This window comes from Lycium ferocissimum, unplaced genomic scaffold (genome assembly GCF_029784015.1).
Source record: "Lycium ferocissimum isolate CSIRO_LF1 unplaced genomic scaffold, AGI_CSIRO_Lferr_CH_V1 ctg7516, whole genome shotgun sequence".
NCBI classification, from domain to species: domain Eukaryota; kingdom Viridiplantae; phylum Streptophyta; class Magnoliopsida; order Solanales; family Solanaceae; genus Lycium; species Lycium ferocissimum.
In genome coordinates this window covers 1-27,642 of record NW_026726813.1, presented here as the reverse complement: position 1 = coordinate 27,642, position 27,642 = coordinate 1, and the positions used below count along the sequence as shown (strand labels likewise).

Genomic DNA, 27,642 nt, shown 5'->3' with positions numbered 1-27,642 from the left:
TTCGGGGGTGCGTTTCGTACCGCGCGGTACGCCCGGATGGGTTGAAGTTAATATAGAAGATGTTCCGGCGAAGTTGGCAAGCTCCATTTGGCCGGAGTGTAGCCGAGTCGAGTACACGTGCCGGGATTTCGATTACAGTTAGAGACTTTGCAGACAGAGTCGTGGGTACCAGAAGTCAGTCTGTCAGTGGCTTTATAGGCCAACGTGTCGGTTTGTATTATGATATAAGTTTTATACAGTTACAAATTCGATTTGCTCGGAAAGCAACAGAAAGAATATTTTTAGTAAGCTTTGTCATGTGTATTTGACTTAGAGGAAAAAATTTTACGCATGGAATAAGAGTCAGAGGGTTCGCTCGGCCCTAGGTAAGGGTCGGGTGCCCATCACACCCTGATCAAGATTGGGGTGTGACATTATCATTATCATCCTAGAAACATTCTCATTAGCATAGTTATAACACTTATCGTCTGATAAACGGAGCAATAAAGAAAATCCGGGAACAGTGGGCCCACCTCGAGTCAAATGAGGCGGCGTACACAACTTACATATGTTACATTCCAAGACGTCACTTATGAGAGTTTTAAGGTAGCCGGGTCATATTTGTGCGAGTTCTAGATGTTTAAATAACTTTCCAACATTCTATACAAACTTCTAATTCAATTCTATTGAATGAAAAAGGGTTAAATTCAATCTCGGATTTCTAGGAAGGGAATTGTCCCCGAGGCCCGTGTCCAAACCTATTACGTCTAAGACATGCCAAGGAAGGAAGGTGAAGCCTTACATACCTTTTTCCGCTCCTTGTGCTACTACAAATTCAAGTTGCAAATCCGCCAAAATCTACAATTTGGTCAAGTTTACCAAACATTGATTAGAGCATTTAAAGATTGAATCTTGAGATAACACTTGTCTACCAAAATTTCGGCAGCACTTCCCCTATAAGTATACCATCTCCAAAACTTCAACTTAGGCAATCTTAACCAACAACAATCCGGGAATTCAACCCAGCCAAACTATCAACAACAATGCCAACAATCATACCAACAATTTCAATAATGACCCTAAGATACATTCTAACAACTTAATCAATAAACTACTTCCTTCAAGGCCTTCCAACCCCAATGAAAACAATAACAACCTAATAATTCATATACCGACAATATCATACTAGTCTCATTATCTTTCATGCATACAAGAACATTATATTTCATTTACATAAACTTCCACCACCAACCTCCAACTACTACAATTTCATGAAAATCATTAAGCTTTATTATCAACATAAAATACACAACAACCATAATCAAAACACTAAATAAAATTGGCTTATTTTCCTCCGCACCACACCACAACTACACGGCCACACCACCATGCACATACACGGCTAACATCATGCATACCAAGCTACAACCTCTTCAAAATCATTCAACTTCCATCATCAACATAGCATTCACAACAATAACAACCATACATTAAATAACATAATTAAAACATGACTCCTACACACACATAGGCATACACGGCCACACCTCCATATTCTTATTCTTCATGAATTTCATTCATTTTCATACACTACAACATCCACAACCATCCAGAACATATAAGGAAGGATGAATTCTTACCTTGTTTCTTTGTTCCTCCACTTAGCTAGAATTCACAACTTGTATGGTTATGTGTTTTTCTTGCTTTAACAACCACTCCACTTTGCTTAGGACCCTTCAAGGTGGTGTTTGGATGGAAGAGAATAATTTTCTTGATGAAAAATCCCCAAGGTTCTTTTGCTCTTGCTATGGCCGAATGGCCTTAGTTGTTTTTCTCCTCCTTCTCTCTTTTTTTGTTCTTGAAATTTTCTTGAGAATTCTAGAGAATTTTGGTGATTAAGATGACTTAGTCATCTTTTAAATTGTAGGAATTAAATCCCACATGGGCTAGGCCCATGTCCATGGCCGGTTGGGCCTTCTCCTTGTTTTAAAAAAAAAAGTCCAAGCCCAAATATTTTTCTTCCATGACAAATTGTAATTCATAAAACTATTTTCCAAATTCCAAATTTACCCTTCGCCTTCCTTTATATTTCTATGAGGCGTAGTGCGAATTTCCCTTTATGCCCTTGACCTCTCTTGATAATTCCGCTTCAAATGCTTCATAAGCCATTCATATGCCTAACAAAATAAAGATATGGCCTTGCTTGTTGTCCTCCCGCAATTGTCTTGAATTATCCGACTGCACAAAAATGCGGGATATAACATCCTCCCCCCCTTTAGAACATTCGTCCTCGAATGTTGAACTGGCCCCATGGTGTATTATGTTACTTCGGGGAGGTCTCCTTCATAGGTACCTCACATGTCGCTTAGCATATCCATTTTAGAAGTTCAGACCGCCCGGAGGCCGTAGGTCACTTGACTTAGCTCCGAGCTCTGGTTCTGAGTTAGTAAGTTCCCCTCCTTAGCACTTGAATCGTTATAGTTCATTCTAGGTCTAACACGTTCTCCCCCCCTTTATTAAGAGGGTCTAGGTACACCTATGCTCTTTAAATAATCATTGCCTTCCGCGATCTTCTATATGGCCTCTATAAGGTATCTAACCGCTCCACATACCCTAATTTCCCCTTAGATTGCTCTAATTTCACATTCGTCTCTCATATATACATTTATGGAATTTTCAGCTTACTTCCCAGGGGGTCACCCATCCTAATATTTCTCTCACCCTGGCACGCTTAACCTTGAAACTTTGATGCATCTTAGTGCCTTGATGCTAGTCTATTCTCCTCCACCCCCCCCCCCCCCCCGCACTGCCTATATCACATAATATGGAACCAGTTGGGGTCTTAGCAGTTTTCAACACGCCCGCGTAACACGTCTTTTCTTTTAACTACAATCCTAACCTCCGCGATCTCTAGTTTTCGTACCTATGTATATGGCTGTTTTTTTTTTGTCCTAAATTCCCTAAATTCCTAATACGTTCAGTAATACAAAGGACGGTGCGTGATAAAGTAAAATCCAATTCAATTTAACACCCACATATCGTAGAAAATGCCGACAGTGTACCTGTGGCTGCATCTGCGGAAGGTTCAGGATCCTGCCGTCCTGCCAATGCGTATATACGGTGCGGAGGGCCGGCCGAGCTGGATGCCCCTCCTCTGCCTCGACCACGACCTGCTCGAGCCTGGGAGGCCTGCCCGGAGGGCGCACGGACGGTGATGAACCCACTGCTGACCCGGCGGGCTGAGCTCTACTTCCCTCATTCCTTAGCGGACAATCTCGCATCAAATGGTCCGTCCGTCCGCAGGCATAACATGCACCCGTATCTCGGTAGCACTGTCCAGAGTGTGGCCTGCCACACCGAGCACACCGTAGTGGGGGTTGCCCTCGTCCCTTGGAATCGCTCTATCGGGACCGAAGCTCTAATACCCTGATCTGGTCCCGAGTAGGCAGAGCGATCAAATCCCCTATCCGCAAATCGAGGTGGTGCACTGGCCACTGACTGGCCTAAATACCCCGATTGCTCATGTGCTTGCCCCCCTCTATATTCGCTTCTAGCCCCGAAAGATCTGCCTCGCTTCCTGGAACTCCTCTCTGGATAACGCTCCCCTCTCCGTAGCTGATATTGTTCCTCCAAGTTTTGGGCATGGGCCTGAATACGAGCAATAGTCATCCCATCCTGGAGTGAAGCCGTCAAGAACTCCTTAATTATATGTGGCCCCAACCTACTCGCAAACCGATGTACGTGATCTCCCATATCAGCTATCATGGCTGGGGCATACCTGGCTAACGAGTTAAAGCGAAGACTATATTCTCTAACACTCATATTTCCCCGCTTAAGATTCAAAAACATGTCAGCTCGAGCTCGTCGAACCTCCGGTGGTAGAAAATGTCGCAAAAATGCCTCCTGCCAAACCGGAGGGGGTGCATTCGCTCCCCTCGAAGATACCCAGTTATTATACCACAGAACTGCCACATCGCGCAGTCGGTATGAAGCCAACTCTACGGACTCCGTATCCGAGGCATGTATGATCCTCAGAGTCCTCAGCATCTCATCTATGAAACTCTGCGGGTCTTTCTCTGGTTTTGATCCATAAAACTCCGGGGGTCTCAGAGTAATAAAGTCGCGGGCCCTTGCACTCACCGCCCTGTCTCCCGGGTCTACATCTTGCCGCTGAGCTTGTGCGGCCACTAGCTGGGTCAATAACTGGATGGCCTCTGCCATCTGATGGCCCGGAGCGGCTGGCGGTGGAACTGGTGGTGCTGGGGCTGGAGCCGGAACTCCTCTCTGCTCTGCTGACACGGGGGGAGCATGAAAAGTCTGGGGAGGAGTCTCGTTATGAGACTCGCCTTCTTCTACTTCCGCTGGTGGCTCCCGTTCAATTCTTTTCCCAGCCACCGTCTTGCCCTTCTGGGCCGCTGTAGCTTTCCTCTTCACCGGCATCACTGAAACCATAACACAGGATTAGGAAAAGAACATGGAAGCCTGGTAACATAGCTCTATCGCACGATCTAGAGTACAAAGAAGGTCATATTTCCTAAATGCCTGCGTGACCTCCGTTTATAAGTGTGGCGCGCTACACACCCATAAACAGGACTCTACTGGACACGGCTCGTAGACAAACCCCTAGGACCGCCTGCTCTGATACCACTTCTGTCACGACCCAACTAGGGCCGCGACGGGTACCCGATACTTATACCGAGCACCTCTTATCTCGTGTCGTATTCTTATCACTAAGTGGGCCGTACGAGCATCATCGTATTTTTTTCTTCTTTGTCACTTAACATTAATAGCATAATATAAACATTGGCTAGCAAACGTTGCTATCACATTATACAGCGACAAGGACCACCAAGGTACAAAACGTCTAACTGTACATATACGTACGAGCCTCTAAACATAGTACACATATACATAGGAAGGGCGAGTATTGCCGTGCTCGAATATACACACAAAATAGTACCAAAGAACCGAGGCTCGGAACAACCGGAGCGGCGCCACGGTACTACTGCGATGAAGCTCCTAGGGGTCAAGTCCGTCCCACCGCCGACTCGCGCGGCATGGAACGCGGCGTCCACGAAGGGACGTCGGTACGAGAGAGCAAGTGGGTCATATATATATGTAAGGCATGGAAAGAGTAATACAACGGGGCATAGAGTAGGATTAACAATATCATATCATATCATATCATATCATATCATATCATATCATATCATATCATATCATATCATACCATATCATGTCCTATAGTATCATATCATGTCATATCGTGTCATGTCATAGCATATCGTGTCATGTCATAGCCTATCGTGTCATGTCATAGCACATCGTATCATGTCATAGCATATCGTGTCATATCATAGCATATCGTGTCATATCATGTCATGTCATGTCATATCGTGTCATATCATATCATGTCATGTCATAGCACCGAACAACGTCGGCTCGCCCACATAGCGCCGAAATACGTCGGCTCGCCCATATATCCCGCGTCCGGGCATCCCGCGTCCGGGATGATAAGCCAGCTGACCAGGTGGCAATGAAACATGTATCCCTTTCCTTTCCCCACATATACATGTATCCCTTCCCCCCAGCCCATGTACATATACATATTTTTCACCTTGAAGGAACGATAATCATAAGCCGGGACTATCAACGGAAAATAATATGGAGGAAAAGAAAACATGAAACGAAACCATGGACATCATAAACGTTAGTTCATATACTTGAAATGCTTAGAAGATAGTATCATAACCAAGGAATAAAATTAAAGACCAAGGACTAGTTTAACACTTTCATACTCGCATTAGATTCTTGACTTAAGGCTCTTAGGCATGGAACCATTCTTGTTACACTTATCATAGACATATTCTCTTCCTTACATCATCGTTATCATTATCATCCTAGAAACATTCTCATTAGCATAGTTATAACACTTATCGTCTGATAAACGGAGCAATAAAGAAAATCCGAGAACAGTGGGCCCACCTCGAGTCAAATGAGGCTGCGTACACAACTTACATATGTTACATTCCAAGACGTCACTTATGAGAGTTTTAAGGTAGCCGGGTCATATTTGTGCGAGTTCTAGATGTTTAAATAACTTTCCAACATTCCATACAAACTTCTAATTCAATTCTATTGAATGAAAAAGGGTTAAATTCAATCTCGGATTTCTAGGAAGGGAATTGTCCCCGAGGCCCGTGTCCAAACCTATTACGTCTAAGACATGCCAAGGAAGGAACGTGAAGCCTTACATACCTTTTTCCGCTCCTTGTGCTACTCCAAATTCAAGTTGCAAATCCGCCAAAATCTACAATTTGGTCAAGTTTACCAAACATTGATTAGAGCATTTAAAGATTGAACCTTGAGATAACACTTGTCTACCGAAATTTCGGCAGCACTTCCCCTATAAGTATACCATCTCCAAAACTTCAACTTAGGCAATCTTAACCAACAACAATCCGGGAATTCAACCCGGCCAAACTATCAACAACAATGCCAGCAATCATACCAACAATTTCAATAATGACCCTAAGATACACTCTAACAACTTAATCAATAAACTACTTCCTTCAAGGCCTTCCAACCCCAATGAAAACAATAACAACCTAATAATTCATATACCGACAATATCATACTAGTCTCATTATCTTTCATGCATACAAGAACATTATATTTCATTTACATAAACTTCCACCACCAACCTCCAACTACTACAATTTCATGAAAATCATTAAGCTTTATTATCAACATAAAATACACAACAACCATAATCAAAACACTAAATAAAATTGGCTTATTTTCCTTCGCACCACACCACAACTACACGGCCACACCACCATGCACATACACGGCTAACATCATGCATACCAAGCTACAACCTCTTCAAAATCATTCAACTTCCATCATCAACATAGCATTCACAACAATAACAACCATACATTAAATAACATAATTAAAACATGACTCCTACACACACATAGGCATGCACGGCCACACCTCCATATTCTTATTCTTCATGAATTTCATTCATTTTCATACACTACAACATCCACAACCATCCATAACATATAAGGAAGGATGAATTCTTACCTTGTTTCTTTGTTCCTCCACTTAGCTAGAATTCACAACTTGTATGGTTATGTGTTTTGCTTGCTTCAACAACCACTCCACTTTGCTTAGGACCCTTCAAGGTGGTGTTTGGATGGAAGAGAATAATTTTCTTGATGAAAAATCCCCAAGGTTCTTTTGCTCTTGCTATGGCCGAATGGCCTTAGTTGTTTTTCTCCTCCTTCTCTCTTTTTTTGTTCTTGAAATTTTCTTGAGAATTCTAGAGAATTTTGGTGATTAAGATGACTTAGTCATCTTTTAAATTGTGAATTAAATCCCACATGGGCTAGGCCCATGTCCATGGCCGGTTGGGCCTTCTCCTTGTTTTAAAAAAAAGTCCAAGCCCAAATATTTTTCTTCCATGACAAATTGTAATTCATAAAACTATTTTCCAAATTCCAAATTTACCCTTCGCCTTCCTTTATATTTCTATGAGGCGTAGTGCGAATTTCCCTTTATGCCCTTGACCTTTCTTGATAATTCCGCTTCAAATGCTTCATAAGCCATTCATATGCCTAACAAAATAAAGATATGGCCTTGCTTGTTGTCCTCCCGCAATTGTCTTGAATTATCCGACTGCACAAAAATGCGGGATATAACAGCAGTTCCCCCGGTCTGAATGCTTGTGCTTATTTTCTTCCTTTTCTTGGCCCCTGGTCTCACCGGTCAAACACTAACCCAATTTTTACCGTATACAAAGGTGTCAACATTTCTGTAAGAAATGATTTATCATCTAAAAACAATTAAATAGGACTTCTAAGTTAAAAAGGCCATCTTTGTCCCAATGGAGTTTGTTTCAAATTCACAAACTTATTTTTATTGATGGTTATAATATTGTCATCATGAGTTTTAAAGAGTATGAAGGTACCAAGTAATGCACTATTTAGACGATCGTGACCATGTTGAATGGTAAAGAATATTTCATGGTCCACATTGTGATGAGCAAGTAATACCTGTGATGACTATATGGATGAAAAAATAAGTATACAATGTAATAAGGATGTCAAGTGTGTAAACTAAGCACGAACCAAAAAATAAAGGAACAATATAACGTGTATCCCAAAAATAAGCGTTCTACAGTGAACCCCCATGATGTAACGGTCCTACCACTTCTTTTGACCATTTAGATTATGTCGTTTGATCTAAGATATCCTACTAGTTCATACCATGTATTTAGACTTGTATTTATCTTTGGTTTGAGTTTCGATAGGCTCCGAATGAGTTCAACACAATTACCTGCTACTAGTGGGTTAAGGATAAAAGAAGTAATTTTAAACCTTGATTTGAGTACTTGCATTCCGTTCATATTTTGAGACTTTGGATAAGTTCATATATTGGTTTTTTACTTTTTTGCATGGTAGGTGTTAGTATCGAGAGGCTTGCTGGTGTTTCAATATTGTTGCACAAAGATAGGAGCTTTAAGTGTAATGACCCGTTTCGTTGTTACTTTGACTTTCGGGAAATTCGTGACCTTGACCCCCTTGAAACACCTTCGGTTCGTTATGCTCTTAAAAATCGCTAACTTGATTGGACCAGTTGTGCGAATTGTGTGTAAATATCGAAATTGAGCCACTGGGTCCAGATACACCGTTATAGCTATAGACTGCCGCCGCAGCGATTGCGCAGAAGCGATGATGTGCTCCGCCGAAGCGGAGATGCATATTAGTTGAAGGACCACCCCAGCGGTTCTTCAGCTGCTGAAGTGGTGCCGCTGTAGCGGCAGCTAAGCCGCCAGAGCCATTGACGAGCAGTTATATCCCTATTTAAATCCCATTTTTTGACTTGACCTAATATTCATTTCCCTCAAATCTGCAGCGGCCACTAAGAGAAAATTCCAGCCTAAGATACTTAAATGTTGGGAAAGTAAACTCTTTAAATCCCTTATTTCATCTTCATTTAACTCCCTCTTTCTTCTTGCACCATTTATGATTATAGTAGAGCATTAAATGAGGGTTGTTCTCAAATCTTATGAGACCTTTGGGTTGTTGTAGTAATGATTGACCTAGAATAATTAGTAACTCTAGGATGACTTCCTCATTACAAGAATTAGTTTAATGACTAGTTCTAAGCTAAATCCTTGCTCTTTCTCAAATGAGTTAACTTGTTAGTTGCTAATAATGTCTTATGTGAATTAGTGAGGTAAGTTTGACTTAGTTAAACCATGTTTTCCATAAAATAGGCGAAATAGCAATAATCAAGAATCTAGAATGAATATTTTAGAAATAACGATTCTACCCCTATGACCCCAAATTCCTCAATTGTTACTTACTCGAATGTATCCATCGTTCTTAGACCTTTCAGATCTACAAGTTCGCTACAATGATGGAAGATGGAACCCAAGTGGATGTTGTTTGGTCGTTATAGTCTTTTTAGTACTTTTGACCCTTCCCCCAGCTTGTTTAGCTCACATTTGACCCGAGGGAACCGTTGACATGCTTTTCGAGGTATTTAGATATGATTTTGGCGACTTTTGGGAAATTTGGGCTTAAAGCGAAAAAGAGTCGACTCAAAGTTGACTTTTGGGTAAACGGACCTTTTTCAAAAATTCATCAACTCCGAGAGATCCAGTTGGTCTTTTAGAACTTGTACGTAAATTTGGTTTGATTCCCAATGCACTCGGGTGCATTTTGGAACATAGGTTAGGAAGTTAGATTTGAGGTATTGAGGGTTAACTCGGTAAACGAGACCTCTGTTTGGAATTTTGAGGCCACAAGTGCGTTCGTAGCGTGTTTTTATATATGTCTGCATAGATGGTATGTAAGCAGATAGCCTCGGGCGATAGTCGGGATTTCGGGTAGAGATTGTGAAACTTAGGAATTCTAGTGTCTGGTGCCCGCTATGGCTGCACCAGCACCGCGGCAGTGGTACTGCTTTAGTGGTCACCCTGCCGCTGTAACGGCTTATGTAATTTGGGGCGGGACCGATGTAGTGGTCATGGGACCGCTGAAGCGGTATATTGGTCGCGGAAGCGCGTTACGGGCAGTTAATTTCATTAAATGAGTGTTAAAAGCTCTAAGTTCCTCTTTCATTAGTATTCCAAAAACTGAGTTATTGGGAGCATTTCAAGACAATTCTTGGGGGAAATTCATTGTGGGAAGTCCCTTTACTTTCCTTTCCATTCCATGATTACATTATCACCATAGGATTCCATTAACATGCTAGTCTACTAAGAGTTTAAGAATTAAAACAGGGTTCAATGAGTTCCTCTTTCTAGGCTTTGTAATCTTGATTTGTTGATTGGGTTAGCTTTATTAAGCATGGAATTGATGACTAGAACCTATTATAGCATGATTTCTTCCTAATTAGTCGCTAAATTATGGAGTTGGAAGTTAGGGTTTATACCCAAATTTGGGGGTTTTGCCTAGAATCCAAAATTAAGTAAATTGTTGGTTCTTCTATCTTGTAATTGATAGGAATTGATCACCTAGTGCTTAATTTCATGTTCAGACCTTTAGATCACTAATTTCATCCTTCTAGTTCTTAAACCCTGTTTCATAGGTTGGGGATTTGGGTCTTGAATAGAAGTAGGGTTTGATTGATGTTCTTCTTGATTCTAACTGCATATTTCGGATATAATTAGACATCCATTATCACGAGGCTCAAAGGAAAGGAAAGACGAAGGTGTGATTGTTGGGGACTTTGCTATTCGGACTTCTAGGTAGGTTACAATTTACCCTATGGTGAGACTTCGATTAGGGAAGCATATATTTAGACGATATTGTCAGAGAATGCATGTGAACCTTCAGGTATGAAGTTGGGTTGGATATTGCCTTAGGTTGGGCCTTGTTATATGATTTGGAGTTAGCCACCCTGTTGTATTGTGACTCATCTTGTTTTATTTGTCGTTGCCTCGTTGCCACGTGGAGACAATAGATATTAGTGACTAGTGATAGATCTTGATGATGATAATGTAACACCTTACTTATTACTATTAGAGACAAGGATTGTGATACTATTGTGGCTTATTGTGTAGCCTTTTATTGATATTATTGGTGTGCCCATATGTGGTACTATTGAGATTGATTTGATTTTTGACATTGAACTCATATATTACACGCATTCTCATCCTTCATGATATACTGTTGATACATTGATGATATACAAGGAAATACTGTTATGAGCTGGGCTCAGTTGGATGAGAGTGACGTAAGGACTGATGTCCGATGTTTATCCCAGAATTAAGGTATGAGTGCTAGTAGCGATTGCCGAGGTCTTTGCAGGAATTGTGAGAAATGGTACATGGACTTCGCGGGTCCCTCATGGGTTGTCTTTGCCGAGATGTGATGTTCTATTATCGGAGTGCATGTGTATCGGTGCATATGCATTGCATCCATGTTTCATACATTATTGCATTGCATTATACCTCTGGCTTCTTGTGGTATAGTTGTGATATACAGACTCAGATTTGATGTACTGAGACTTGGCACAGTTAGGTTTAGATGCTATAACATAAGTGATGACTTGTTGTGATATAATCGTGATGTACTGGATCAGATTAGCCATAGTTGGGATTAGTTGCTATAATTATAGGCTGTGATCTTGGATTGGGAAAGCGTGGTGCTAGGTGACCTTAATATGATGGTGGATGATGTGCTAGATTTGTTGAGTAATGAGTATTAGAATGACGTGAGAAATTTCCTTAAAACTTTGTGATTATATTAATGAGAGTTGACTAGTGATACTTGAGCATAATTGTCTATTATATGTTAAATGGGCTAGAAGGTGAGTGGAATGTAGTTAAGTAGATGGATCCCTAAGGATGAGTAAATGGAAGTACAAATCTTAGATTGTTTAGATGAGTGGTAGGTAATGTGTACTGTTGACTTAGTTTGCCTACCATGCTTATTTGTGTATTTTGTTACTGTTATGCATTTGTAACCATTGTCGGCCTATGATACTTACTAGTACTAGTGTTGTACTGATACTACTCTTGCTACATCCCTTTTGGGGGGTAGAGTTTTTCAGCATATTGATTGATTGGAGTTTTCCGGAAGATGCACGGTGCCTATCTTGAAGGCCTCCATCATTCTCATTCCGAGTAGAGGTTGAGTCTTTAGATTTATTGTTGTATTCAGTGTTCAATCTTAGTCGTTCTTGTACTAGTCTAGACCAGTTTAGGGGAAATAAGTCAGTGTATTTATTAAATCTTGCAACAATTTCGCTATTTTGTCTATATTTAATTGTTTTATTTCCGCATGGTGATTATGCTGTAATTTGGAGATTAATGAACCTTGTTCTTGCTTGCAAATGATTTTGTTTTGGGTTGAGGGTTCGCCTACCGAGGTGGGAATGGTAGGTGCCCGCGCGATCCTAAAATGGGTCGTGACAAGTTGGTATCAGAGCCTAGGTTATCGGTCTCACAAGTACAAGAGCAATGTCTAGTAGAGTCTTTTGGAACGGCACGTAGACGTCCGTGCCCATCCACGGGAGGCTATAGGACATTTAGGAAAAATTCCCTTCTTCCATTCTATTCGTGCTACTTCGGTCAAATTGGTATCTCGGTGGGTTCAATTGGTATCCAGATGATTCCAATTGGTATCTAAGCGTATAATTATGTTGTGTTGTTGATTATACCTAGTACTTGTGGAAGAACTACTCGGTTAATTTCTTTGTTGCGAAAGTGATTCGGGCATGAAGTGCATGCCCTTTGTTCGGTGATCAGCGCCACAACGGTCAGTTAGCCACTGTAGCGTTACCGCTAGAGCGGATATAAAACCGCTGTAGCGGCAGCCCTTACCTCCTCCTCGACAGCTCCTACGTACCCTTGTTCCGCCGAAGCGGGACCGATAAACCGCAGAAGCGGCATACCTGAATCTGAGACCTGCAAGTTGTCCCTTGCTTCATTATTTTCCCCTGTTCAGCAAATTCAGCAAAAATAAAAAACAAACCAACATATTTAACAACCAAAGTTCGATAGAAACAAGCCCGACAAGGGCGAAAACCATCCTAGTCAATATTACAACCCAAAATACGAAAAAACAAGAATGATTGTCCAAACATCCAACCAAACAAAGCAAACCAAAACAGAAATTGTTCGAAAGTAAAAAGCCCTACAAGGGCAACAAAAAGTATCTTCATAAAAGGAGGACAGCCTCTATGTCACGACCCGACTAGGGGCCATGAAGGGTACCCGGAGTTGACTACCGAGCACCTCGCATTAGGCTAATCGTCATACTCAACCTGAATATATAAATAATGTCACGACCCAAACCGATGGGCCATGACTAGTGCCCGAGCTGGGCACCTGTATACGACCCGCTAGATATAATCAGACTGAAACTGAAAATAATATGGCACTCTTTAAAAGCATGCTGTGAACTCATCATATCATACATCAGAAAGAACCTGTCTCCTGAGAAGTCACAGTTAACCCAAAACATAACAAATATGCAAGCCGACAAGGCCGCCTATACACGGGGGACATCCAAGACGAACTACATCGATATAGGCCGACAAAACCGTATATACACAACCCACATATGTCTACAGACCTCTAAAAGTATAACAAAGTCTACGTCAAAAGGATCTGTACCAAAATAACTCAAGCTCCGGAACAATGAAGCTCTCCGAGGTGGGCAGAGAAGTCTAAGCGGAGGATCACCAAGCGAGTGTACGTACTGCGGGCATGAAATGCAGCCCCCGAAGAAAGGGGGTCAGTACGAATAGTGTACTGAGTATGTAAGGCATGAAATCAACATATACATAAAATCCTGGAAAACATTTGAGACATGTCAATGAATGGGCAAAATAAATGCATCAGTATAGCTATATCAAAGAAACACATATATCCATAGAAATATCACAACAAAGGCCACAGTGTCACCCCTGTCAACTGTGCCATATATATACACATCCTAACAAAGGCCACAGCGCACCCCCTGTCAACTGTGCCATATTTATACACATCATAACAAAGGCCACAGCACACCCCCTGTCAACTATGCTATATATATACATATCACAACAAAGGCCACAGCGCACCCCCTGTCAACTGTGCCATATATCCATCACAACAAGGGCCACAGTATCACCCCCTGTCAACTGAGCCTTGTAATACACAACAAAGGTCACAGCGTCACCCCCTGTCAACTGTGCCTTATATATACATGAAGAATGAAAATGAGTGCAGTGCATAATCAAAATGAAATAATAGAGCTCTCTGTAAGATACGTGGTGTAACATATAATCTCCCCAGCAAGACAAGTCTATATACATAAGCCCTCACGGCTGCAAAAATGATATACAAGAGTACAATGTGCTCATCATGGGACATCAATGTGCTCATCATGGGACATCGACTACCCACCCATAGTATCTACGAGCCTCTACTAGAGTACTAGACATAAGGACGGGACAGGACCCCGTCATGCCCAAAACATATGTACATAAAATAATGTATATCAAACAGCACCTCCGGAATAATGGAGTGCTCCTGTGAGTCCGCTGATCAGCTACTAGGAATCTGGGTCACCTCTCTGTCTACCTGTGGGCATGAACACAGCGTCCAAAAAGAAAGGACGTCAGTACGAACATTGTACTGAGTATGTAAGGCATGAATAATAATAGCATAACAAATAAACAATGGAACATGAGCTGAAGATATAACCTGCTTAACCTTTTAAGGGAAACACATGTATGCGCATCATATATATTATCATCGTTAACCCACGTTCGGGTAACTATCACACGCCGCCCACTATTGGTGTCATGTACGGCCATCGAGGCGCGGTGTAATCATATGCAGCCCGCCCTTGCGGTGACATGTCCGTCCATCTAGGCACGGTGAAATCGTACGCAGCCCGCCTTCGCGGTGACATGTCCGACCATCTAGGCACGGTGGAATCGTATCATCATATACATCTCATAACTTATCATAACCTTATCATGAAACATACATTAGAACTCGAAGATAATCTATAACTATATCGGGGTGACGTAAGGTTGAGAACCCCCGATTTCATTATGGAGTAATCATGATCATCATACCTCACCTTGAAAGAACTAGCATCATAAGGTGGGTCTCGCAATAATGAATAACATCAAGAATCGTGTAAGGATCATTAGGTTCATGGAATTATCGTATCATAAGCTTTAGGATTTTCTAGGCTTAGACTCATCATCATCATTATCATACTCATGACATATCTCTTATCTTTGTCTCATAAGAATTTTTTATAAACATTGACTCATATTTTTCGGAATGTAAGAAGGCCATGGAAAGATAAAGGGAGTCATGTCATAGGAATCATGCCTTAGAAAAGGAAGGGACTAGCCTTACGTACCTTTATGTTTCTCTAACTTTATCACTTGAACGCTTCCCTCCAATGTTCACGTTTCTACCTTCAGGAGAGTTCGTACTAAAATTAGATAATCGAAGACATACTTTGGCTTAAGCTAAAGCTAACGAAAATTAGGTAACATCTCCTTTATTTTGATGACTTCCTCCACATAATAAACAACTCCCATAATATCAATAACAACAACTTCATCAAGCTAGACATTATCAAATCCTCAACATTCCCTATCAATCCTTCATAATCCTAGCTATGGCACCATACCGTACCCATCATCATACAATGCCCTTACAACATCTTTAATACTATTCATAGCAAAATTATATTCATTACATATCAAGAGCTGTGATTTAAGTCAAGTCATGATTCAAGAATATCATTATTTTCATATTTGCACTCCATATTCTCCTCCTTTCCATAATCCAAGTCTTTCAACCCCTCAATACTCTCAATAATATGAAATAAACATAAAACTTACCTTAATAACTTGGGAATAAGCCTTGAGTCACTCTACTCCATTAGAATGAAATCCTCCACTTGTATGCCAAAGGGATTCTTACTCTTCACAAACCCTAATAGGCTTCCTAGTATATGAATCTCTTAAATCTTGGCTTTTGATCTTGATTTCTTGGTATAGATTTGTTGTAGAAATAGAGGGAGGGTTTTGGAGAGTTCTAGAGAGATATAGAATCTATTTTTGGAGGAAATAATGGAATAAAATGTGGGATCTTATATTTATAACCAGGGCTGGAAAGTTCCAGATCCGCGGGTCGACGAGCAGGTCGACGGTCGTCGACGTGTCAACGGTCCGTCGACATGCCCTGTCGATCTGCTACCTGAAATGTCTAATTGCACAACCTAGTCGATGGTGCCAGACGACGGCTCGTCAACGTGTCGAAGGTTCGTCCCTTGGGCCGTCGACACTGACTGTTTTCAGCTGTTTTCTGTCGCTTCGTTTTGCTCCAATTCGATTCGTTTCACTTCTAATTCCCTCATAATGTCAAGTATGCATACTTATACTCCTCTACACATACAAAGTAAAATATCTCGTGTGCAAAGCTCTAGTGCGGACTACCGAACCGAAGGTATACACCACCAATAAGCCAAAATCTCCTTGCAATAAAACGGGAGGTGTAACATTCTTCCCTCCTTTAAAAACATTCGTCCTCGAATGTTAAGTTCTCGGGAATCCTACAGAAATTTTCCTAGAGTTTCCCCCGTAATATGGCGCTACTATCCAGCCACAACAGCCCATATAACATTGCCTCATAGGGCCACAACACAATAACAAGAAATTATGGCCACACACGACCAAAAGCATAAAGAAAAGGCATACATACCTCATACTATTGAGGTCTCATCTTGGATCTCTTTCGGGGGTTGAAATTGTCACACCCCAATTTCCGATAGGGTGTGATGGGCACCCGACCCTTACCTAGGGCCGAGCGAACCCGCAGACTCTCATAATACTCATAGCCATACTGGGCCCACAAGGCATAGCATAAGCACAGGGTGAAAATTTTTTCGGAAAACGTACATGCCTTTCGTCTTTTCAAATCAAACAAAATCCGTAACCATAGCGAATCTGTAAACACATGAAATTCATAACACAATGCGTACTGATACATCGGCTTACATAGCCGTTTACAAACGGACATCTCATACACACGACAACGTCACGCAAAGTCTCTAACATAACTTCGGACACCATACAAACGCACTCGACCGGCGGCACTGGGAGGAAATGGAGCTCGCCAATCCGGCGGAACATCTTCTCCATTCATCCGTGGGTACTGCGCGGCATGAAACGGCCCCGAAGAAAAAATTCAGACGGAATATGTCCGAGTATGCAAAGCGTAAAATACGTAAAATGAAATAATGTGTACCAAACGCGAGCACAATAGTCCAAATACCAACGTACTTCCATCCGGCATCCAAGTCATACATACACAAATCATACACACATACCGCGGCCAGGAACCCAGCGGTAATATTCCATACATGCATTCACACATATACCGCGGCCAGGAACCCAGCGGCTAATATCACCAATACGTAAATATACCGCGGCCAAGAACCCAGCGGTTAATATCACAAATATATAAATATACCGCGGCCAGGAACCCAGCGGTTAGTATCACAAATATATAAACAGCTACACATACACGCATCGCGGTCAAGAATCCGGCGGTCATGTCACGGCCGCGGTCAAGTATCCGATGGACGATATCACACATACACATGCCGCGGCCAAGTATCCGGTCATGGCACGGACCCGCGGTCAAGTATCCGGCGGACAATATCACACATACCGGCCGGGACTCGGCGAAAGAGGTAATAACAATACACACGAGCGAATCGTAAGTAGTTATACGTATATAATTTCTTTTATTACAAACTCAACAAAATAACCAAAGCACACCATTTCTTTAAAACCAAGACAATAGTTAAATTAGGTTTATCGGAATTAATATACAATAGTTAAAATAACTATTTTTAAAATAACTATTTTTTTATAGCAATCGGAGCAATAGTCAAAAGTTTTCTTTCCAAAATCACACAAGTATACCAAACAGGGCGACATTGGGAGATCTCGGGATGCGTGGGCCCCACCTCAGGTCGAGCCGAGGCGGCGGACATAATTTACAAACATTAGGCTCCCTAAAGCCATCCGTAGAAGTTTCGGAGCGATCCGATACGTTTACAACGATTACAAAGGTTTAAGCGTTCTTTTGATCAAATATAAGGATTATAATTCAATTACTTGTTCGAATGAATAGTATGCAAAATCAAACTCGGATTTCCGAGAGCGGAATTATCCCCGAGGTTCCGATCTTAGCCTAGTAGGGCTAGGACATGCCAAAAGAAGGAAAGGGCAAGCTTTACATACCTTATTCGCTTTTTACGCTCGTCCAAACTCAAATCCCGTTTCCTCCAAAATCTACAATTGGTCATAAGTACCAAATGTCATTTATAAGCCTTAAGAATGCAAAGTTGGAAGTAATGCTTGTCTATAGAAATTTCGACAAGCATCTCCCCCGTATATACCATCCCGAGAATCCAACTCGACTAGATCAACAACGACCAAACCAACAAACATTATAACAATATCAATATTCAATCCCAAATGCATTCTAACATTACCAATTCTTTTTACAATTCCATGGCATCTCATTTATGTTCAATTCATAATTGTTCACATATTCAAATACCAATTCGAAACCTTCCAAACAATAGTCAAGAATGTTTCAAATAATCCGCTCGACATTTCAAGTGGCCGAACCAACACACTACCTAAAATTATCCAAACTCAACAAGAATAATGACAACATATTTCTTTCTTTCAACTTCATAAATCACACTAACAATTCACACTAACAACATTAGTTTCCATAAACACAAGAACACTATATTCAATTCACTTTAACTTCTAAAACAACTTCCCGACAACTACAACTTGAACTAGAATTATCAAACTTCCATTTCTCATCATAGATTCCATTGTAACAACAACCAAAATACTTAAGAAAATTGATTCATCCCTTTCCATACTATACCACAACCACACGGCCTCAACATATAGTCCATATTTTTCATGAATTTCCCTCATTCCTACACACCACAACATACACAACCATACATAACATATAAAGAAGATTAAATTCTTACCCTTTTCCAACTTTTCCACTTGCCAAAAGAAGCTCTTTCTTGCCGTGATACTTATACCACTTTGTAGAGAATCTTGAACTTAGTAGGAATACAAACAAATTATAATTTTGAATCAAAGTTGAAGGCTTCAAGATTTCTCTTTTTTTTCTCTTCTTTCTTCCGAAATTTCCGGAAATTTGTGGAGCTTTTTTTTGAAATAAAATGAAGTTTCGTCCCTTTTAAAAACGCCAACGTCGGTTTGCCATGTAGCGGTACCGTAGCAAGACCGTAGCGGTACCGTAGCGCATCGTAGCGGCACCGTGGCGGTACCGCGGGAATACTTTCTACGTCGACAGTTCAGTTTGTAACGTCTATAATTCTCTACTCCGATGTCCTATCAATGAACGGTTTGTTGCATTACAAACTAGACTCGACGAACTTCATTTTAGGCTTTTAAAACACCTTAAAACTCCACATATACTATGAGATATGCGCCTCCATAGTTGACTTAAAAATTCGCCCAGCATTTCCCCAAATTTTCGTCGAACTTATTTTCTTCGATTTACTCGATCTCGAAATATTCCGACGCACAAAATGCGGGATATAACAGAAATAATTAGGGGTACTTGGACTTCATGTTTTCTTCTGCTTCCCAAGTCATTTCTTCTCGGTTATTGTTTCTCCATAAGACTTTGACTGAGGCTACCTCTTTATTTCTAAGCCTCCGTACTTGCCTATCTTGTATAGCAACAGGTACCTCTTCATAAGCCAACTTTTCTGTAACTTGAACATCCGCTACCGGCACAATTCTAGTAGTATCTCTGACACACTTACGGAGCATTGATACAGGAAAAACTGGATGGACTGATTCAAGTTCTGGAGGTAAGTCCAGTTTATATGCCACTTGGCCTATCTTGCGGACAATCTTATAAGGTCCAATATATCGAGGACTTAGTTTTCCCCTCTTATCAAATCTCAACTCACCTTTCATTGGTGATACCTTTAAGAATACCCAATCATCAACTTGAAATGCTAAGTCGCGCCGACGGTTGTCCGCATAAGATTTCTGGCGACTTTGGGCTGTCAATATTCGATCTCGGATAACTTTGGCCTTTTCCACCGCTTGTTGAATCAACTCAGGGCCTATTAGCTGTACCTTTCCTACTTTAAACCACCCAATTGGGGATCTACACTTTCTTCCATATAGGGCTTCATACGGGGCCATTTGAACACTGGAATGATAGCTATTGTTGTATGCGAACTCAATGAGAGGTAAGTGGTCATCCCAACTACCACCGAAATTTAGCACACATGCTCGTAACATATCTTTCAAGGTCTGAATAGTGCATTTGGCTTGCCCATCAGTTTGTGGATGAAACGCTGTGCTAAGCCTTACCTGAATACCCAAACCTTCTTGGAAAGACTTCCAAAATTTAGCTGTAAATTGTGCTTCTCTGTCAGTAATAATGGACACCGGGACGCTACGAAGTCGCATAATCTCTTAAGATAAGACCTTGCAGAGTCTTCTACCGAATATGTGGTTCTGACTGGACGAAAATGGGCTGATTTTGTGAATCTGTCCACGATCACCCATATGGAGTCATACTTGCTTCGGGAGTGAGGTAACCCTACAATGAAATCCATGTTAATCACTTCCCATTTTCAAGTTGGAATCTCCATAGCCTGCAATAATCCTCCTGGTTTTTTATGTTCGATTTTCACTTGTTGGCAATTTGGACATTGAGCTACAAATTCTGCTATGTCCTTCTTCATTCCATCCCACCAATACATTAGCATAAGATCGTGATACATCTTTGTCGCCCCTGGGTGAATAGAATATTGAGAGTAATGAGCTTCTTCTAGAATCCGACGACGTAGTCCTACAACATTTGGAACACATAGCCTGTCTCGGTATCTGACAACTCCATCTGTAGAAATTTCAAATGGCGACTTTTCCTGCTCATAAAAGGTATCTCTATAGTGGCTCAATTGGGGATTTTCATATTGGCGCTCTCTCACCTCCATATCTAAGGATGAAACAGTTGGGTTGTGAATACCAACTCCTGCATTGCCTGAATCAATTAGGCGAACTCCAAGGCTGGCTAGTTGGTGGAGCTCATGAATTAATTCTTTCTTCTCCGAAGGAACCTCACATAGACTTCCCATTGATTTGTGGCTAAGTGCATCAGCTACTACATTCGCCTTCCCAGGATGATATAAAATGCTCACATCATAATCTTTCAGTAACTCTAACCACCGCCTCTGCCGAAGATTCAACTCCTTCTGCTTGAAAATATATTGGAGACTCTTGTGATCCGTATAAATATCAACATGAACACCATACAAGTAGTGTCTCCACATCTTTAGTGCATGAATAACCGCAGCCAATTCAAGATCATGAGTTGGATAGTTCTTTTCATGTTTTCGCAACTGCCTTGAAGCATAGGCAATAACTCTACCGTGCTGCATCAACACGCAACCTAACCCAACACCAGAGGCATCACAATACACAACATAACCGTTTGGTCCTTCTGGGAGTGTCAGAACTGGGGCTGGAGTTAGTCAATTCTTCAATTCCTAGAAACTGTGTTCACAAGCATCAGTCCACTGAAATTTTGCTGATTTTTGAGTTAGCTTCCTCAATGGTGCTGAAATAGAGGAAAATCCTTCCACGAACCTTTTGTAGTAACTTGCCAATCCCGTAGAAACTATGAACTTCTGTAGGTGTTGTGGGCCTTACCCAAGTCTTCACAGCCTCAATTTTCTGAGTATCAACTCGAATGCCATCAGCTGAAATAACATGGCCTAGAAAAGTCACAGAATTTAAACAAAACTCGCATTTTGAAAATTTTGCATACAATTCTCGAGTCCAAAGAATTCCAAGGACAATACGTAAATGGTCGGCATGCTCGGCCTCTGTCCGAGAGTATATTAGGATATCATCAATGAATACGATTAAAAACAGATCTAAAAGAGGCCTGAATACATTATTCATCGAATCCATAAACACCGCCGGAGCATTAGTCAACCCAAATGACATCACCCGAAATTCATAGTGGCCATATCTCATTCGGAAAGCTTCCTTGGGAATATCTTCTTCTCTAACTCTCACTTGATGATAACCTAACCTCAGATCTATTTTGGAAAAGCATTTTGCACCTTGTAATTGATCAAATAAGTCATCGATTCTTGGAAGAGGATATTTATTCTTAATCGTCACCTTATTCAGCTGCCTATAATCAATGCACATCCGTAGGGAACCATCTTTCTTTCTTACAAATAGGACAAGTGCTCCCCACATTGACGAACTGGGACTAATAAACCCCTTCTCAAGCAAATCTTTCAGTTGTGCCTTTAGCTCTTTCAGTTCTGCAAGAGCCATTCGATAAGGAGGGATAGAGATGGGTTGAGTATCCGGTAGCACATCAATAGCGAAATCAATCTCTCTTTCCGGATGAAGGCCTGGAAGTTCATCTGGAAATACATTCGAAAATTCATTTACTACCGGGACGGATTGAAAAGTCGGTGGCTTTGATTCAGTGTCATGAACTCGGACTAGATGGTAAATATAGCCTTTGGCAATCATCTTTCTCGCCTTGAGATAGGAAATAAACCTACCCCTTGGAGATGCTGTGCTACCTTTCCATTCAAGCACGGGTTCTCCCGTAAATTGGAATCGAATAAATTTCATTCGGCAATCGACATTGGCATAACATGAGGCTAACCAATCCATGCCCATAATCATATCAAAATCTAACATTTCCAGCTCAATCAAATCAGTAATAGTCCGACAATTACATACCATCACCACACAATTTTTGTACACTTGTCTAGCTATCACGGGATCACCAACCGGAGTGGATACCTCTAAAGGTTTAATTGGCTCGGGTTTCACCCCAATACGACCAACAATATATGGAGTAATATAAGATAACGTAGAACCTAGATCTATCAACGCATAGACCTCATGAGAGAAAATAATCAATATACCTGTAACCACATATGGGGAAGACTCAAGATCCTGACGTCTGGCGAGAGCATAAATATGGGGCTGAGTACCACCTGAACTGGACGCTCCCCTTCTGCCTCTACCTCATCCTATAAGAATCTGGGAAATTTGCCCTTCCGGGAGCGCAGATGAGGAAGAACCAGCTGCTGATCCTGTGGGATGAACCCCACATCTACCATACCTCGAGGGACAATCACGCATCAAATACCTAGTCTGTCCACAAACATAACAAGCATCTGAACCTTGGTGACACGGGCCCGAATGTAACTTTCTGTACTAACTACATTGTGGGACTGGTGGTCTCCTCTGACTATAATCGCCTCTAAACTGGAAACCTGAAGCTCTCGATCTCTGACTCTGTTCTGAATAAATGGAGCGGTCAAATCTCCTGCCTGCAAATTGGGAAAGTGCACTGGTCGCCGACTGACCTGAGTATCTAGAGTGTGACTGCCTCGATCCCCCTCTATAATCGCTACCGGTACCCATAGATCTGGCCCTCTTACTCTGCCCTCTATCACTATCACGCTCACCCCTTTGCGGATGCTGCTGCTCTTCTAAGTTCTGGGCATGGGCCTGGATACGGGAAATATCCATCCCCTCTTGCAACGAAGCTGTCAAGCAATCTTTAAATAAGTGTGGCCCTAAGTCACTCACAAACCTATGTACTCTGTCTCCCATATCGGCCACCATAGTCGGAGCATATCTAGTCAATGAATTAAAGTGAAGGCTATACTCTCGAACACTCATATTTCCTTATTTTAAATTCAGGAACCTATCAGCTCTGGCCCGACGAACCTCGGGTGGCAAATAGTGACGGATGAAGGCGTCTACAAATTCTTGCCAAACTGGAGGAGGTGTATTTTCCTTTCTTGAAGACATCCAGTTATTATACCAAAGAACCGCCACATCCCGGAGTCTATAGGATGCCAACTCCACAGATTTAGTATCGGAGGCATGAATAATTTTCAATGTTCTCAACATCTCATCAATAAAATCTTGCGGGTCTTCATCCGGCTTTGACCCGAAAAATTTTGAAGGATTTAAACTCATAAAATCCCGGGCTCGAGTACTAGTCGCCCTGTCATCGAAACTTGTACTCTGCCGCTGTGCCTGAGCGGAAACTAACTATATCAATAACTGAATACCTTCGGTCATTTGTTGACCCGAAGCAGCCGGTGGAGGAACTGGAGGCATAGAAGCTGGAACTGAAGCCCCCTCTTGCTCCTCCACATTAGGCGGAGTGGGAGAGGTATTGGATGGAGCCTCATTATGAGATTCACTTTCTTCAATATTTATTGGAGGCTCCCTTTCCATTCGCCTTTCTATCGTAACCTTGCCCCTCTGGGCGGCTGTAGCTTTTCTCTTTAGCGGCATCATTGAAACCATAACACAAAATTAGGGAGGAGAAAATCTTATAACATGGCACTATGGCACAATCTAATATGAAGAAGAACAGTCATTTTTCCTAAATGCCCCGCAGCCTCCTGCCCATAAGTGTGGCGCGCTTCACCCCAAAAAACAAGACTCTACTAGACATGGCTCGTAGACACATCCTAGGATGGAACTGCTCTGATACCAATTTTGTCACGACCCAACTAGGGGGCCATGACAGGTACCCGGAGTTGACTACCGAGCACCTCAGATTAAGCTAATCATCATATTCAACCTGGATATATACATAATCTCCCCAGCAACACAAATCTGTGTGCATAAGCCCTCACGGCTGTAAAAATGATATACAAGGGTACAATGTGCCCATCATGGGACATCGACTACCCACACGTACGTATCTACGAGCCTCTACTAGAGTACTAGACATAAGGACGGGACAGGACCCCGTCATGCCCAAAACATATATACATAAAATAATGTATATCAAACGGAACCTCTGGAATAATGGAGTGCACCTGTGAGTCCGCTGATCAGCTCCTGGGAATCTGGGTCACCTCTCTGTCTACCTGTGGGGATGAACACAACGTCCAAAAAGAAAGGACGTCAGTACGAACATGGTACTGAGTATGTAAGGCATGAATAATAATAGCATAACAAATAAACAATGGAACACGAGCTGAAGATATAACTGGCTTAGCCTTTTAAAGGAAACACATGTATGCACATCATATAAATTATCATCGTTAACCCGCGTTCGGGTAACTATCACACGCCGCCCATTAGTGGTGTCATGTCCGGCAATCAAGGCGCGGTGTTATCATATGTAACCCGCCCTTGCAGTGAAATGTCCGGCCATCTAGGCACGGTGGAATCGTATGCAACTCGCCTTCGCGGTGACATGTCCGGCCATCTAGGCACGGTGGAATCGTATCATCATATACATCTCATAACTTATCATAACCTTATCATGAAGCATACATTAGAACTCGAAGATAATCTATAACTATATCGGGGTGACGTAAGGTCGAGAGCCCCCGATTCCATTATGGGGTAACCATGATCATCAAACCTCACCTTGAAAGAACTAGCATCATAAGGTGGGTCTAGCAACAATGAATAACATCAAGAATCGTGTAAGGATCATTAGCTTCATGGAATTATCGTATCATAAGCTTTAGGATTTTCTAGACTCATCATCATCATTATCATACTCATGACATATATCTTATCTTTGTCTCATAAGAATTTTTTATAAACATTGACTCATATTTTCCGGAATGTAAGAAGGTCATGGAAAGATAAAAGGAGTCATGTCATAGGAATCATGCCTCAGAAAAAGAAGGGACTAACCTTACATACCTTTATGTTTCGCTAACTTCATCACTTGAACGCTTCCCTCCAATGTTCATGTTTCTACCTTCAGGAGAGTTCGTACTAAAATTAGATAATCAAAGACATACTTAGGCTTAAGCTAAAGCTAACGAAAACTGGGTAACATCTCTTTTATTTTGATGACTTCCTCCACATAATAAAAAACTCCCATAATATCAATAACAACAACTTCATCAAGCTAGGCATTATCAAATCCTCAACATTGCCTATCAATCTTTCATAATCCAAGCTATGGCACCATACCGTACCCATCCTCATAAAATGCCCTTACAACATCTTTAATACTATTCATAGAAAAATTATATTAATTACATATCAAGAGCTATGATTTAAGTCAAGTCATGATTCAAGAATATCATTACTTTCATATTTGCACTCCATATTCTCCTCCTTTCCATAATCCAAGTCTTTCAACCCCTCAATACTATCAATAATATGAAATAAACATAAAACTTACCTTAATCACTTGGGAATAAGCCTTGAGTCACTCTACTCCATTAGAATGAAATCCTCCACTTGTATGCCAAAGGGATTCTTACTCTTCACAAACCCTAATAGGCTTCCTAGTATATGAATCTCTTAAATCTTGGCTTTTGATCTTGATTTCTTGGTATAGATTTGTTGTAGAAATAGAGGGAAGGTTTTGGAGAGTTCTAGAGACATATAGAATCTGTTTTTGGAGGAAATAATGGAATAATATATTCCAGATCCGCGGGTCGACGAGCAAGGGTCGACGGTCGTCGACATGTCGACGGTTCGTCGACATGCCCCGTCGATCCTCCGCCTGAAATGTCTGATTGCAGAACGTCGTCGACGGTAACAGACGATGGCTCATCGATGTGTCGATGGTCCATCCCTTGGGCCGTCGACGCTTACTGGTTTCAGCAGTTTTCTAAACTGCTTCGTTTTGCTTCGATTCGATTCGTTTCACTTCTAATTCCCTCATAATGTCAAGTATGCATGCTTATACTCCTGTACACCGACAAAGTAAAATGTCTAATGAGCAAAGCTCTGGTGCGGACTACCGAACCAAAGGTATGCACCACCAATAAGCCAAAATCTCCTTGCAATAAAACGGGAGGTGTAAGCCTCTAAGCCATCATCTTGCTCGCCACATCATCATCATCTGAGCTGCCGTCATCATTACCCAGTCCACCTTGACCACCGGCAGCCCAAGGCACGCTCACTAACGTGTACTCCTCTGAATCGTCATCATCCTCCACCGAAATCGGCGTACCCAGGTACATTGCAGTCCACATTCCCTTGATGCCCCTCCAAGCCTTAATGTGAAGTTTATCACTTGACCTGTTCTTCGCTTTCTCTCTGTCAAAGTCCATGCGAAAGTCACCGCGATTCTTGGTCAGAGTAGTGTACGCAGTCTGTAGGGAAGAAAGTGACTCACCCATCTTTTTTTGGGTATCAAAGTAACCCCTCATCTCCTCCTCGCGTTGGCGAAACCTATCAGAAGGCATGGACATCTTCTGAAACATCGGGATCACCTCATCAAAGTATGAGTCCATGTACTCAAAAGGGCCCTAGATAGGAGGGACCTCATCCCCAGCCTCATGATCATCCCCATCCCCAGCCTCAGCATTAGCTCCAACTTCACTCCTTCCCTCGCCTGCATCATCCACCTTCCTTTTCTTTTTGCTGTTGACCGCGGTACCATGACCCTTCACTCATAATGGATGAAACCAAGCATCGGAACAGACCCAGTCATTAAAATGATCAGCGACAGGAACATGAAGCTCACTGCACCAACCTTAAAAAACTCCTTCCACTCTCAATTATCTACGAGCCCACATTTACCGTATGTCG

The 27,642-nt window shown here is 41.7% G+C and overlaps 1 protein-coding gene across 1 annotated transcript; it reads right to left on the bottom strand.

The window, feature by feature from the left end:
* Positions 1 to 3,404: 3,404 nt before the first annotated feature.
* On the bottom strand, positions 3,405 to 23,526 carry LOC132045652 (serine/threonine-protein kinase STE20-like; the record flags this gene model as incomplete). The annotated part of the gene is made up of 4 exons (XM_059436229.1): positions 23,325 to 23,526; positions 12,898 to 12,942; positions 4,120 to 4,421; positions 3,405 to 3,627 (listed from the first exon to the last, which is right to left on the bottom strand). Coding segments are annotated over exons 1-4 (772 nt in total), but the record flags the coding sequence as incomplete, so codon positions are not given.
* Positions 23,527 to 27,642: the final 4,116 nt, after the last annotated feature.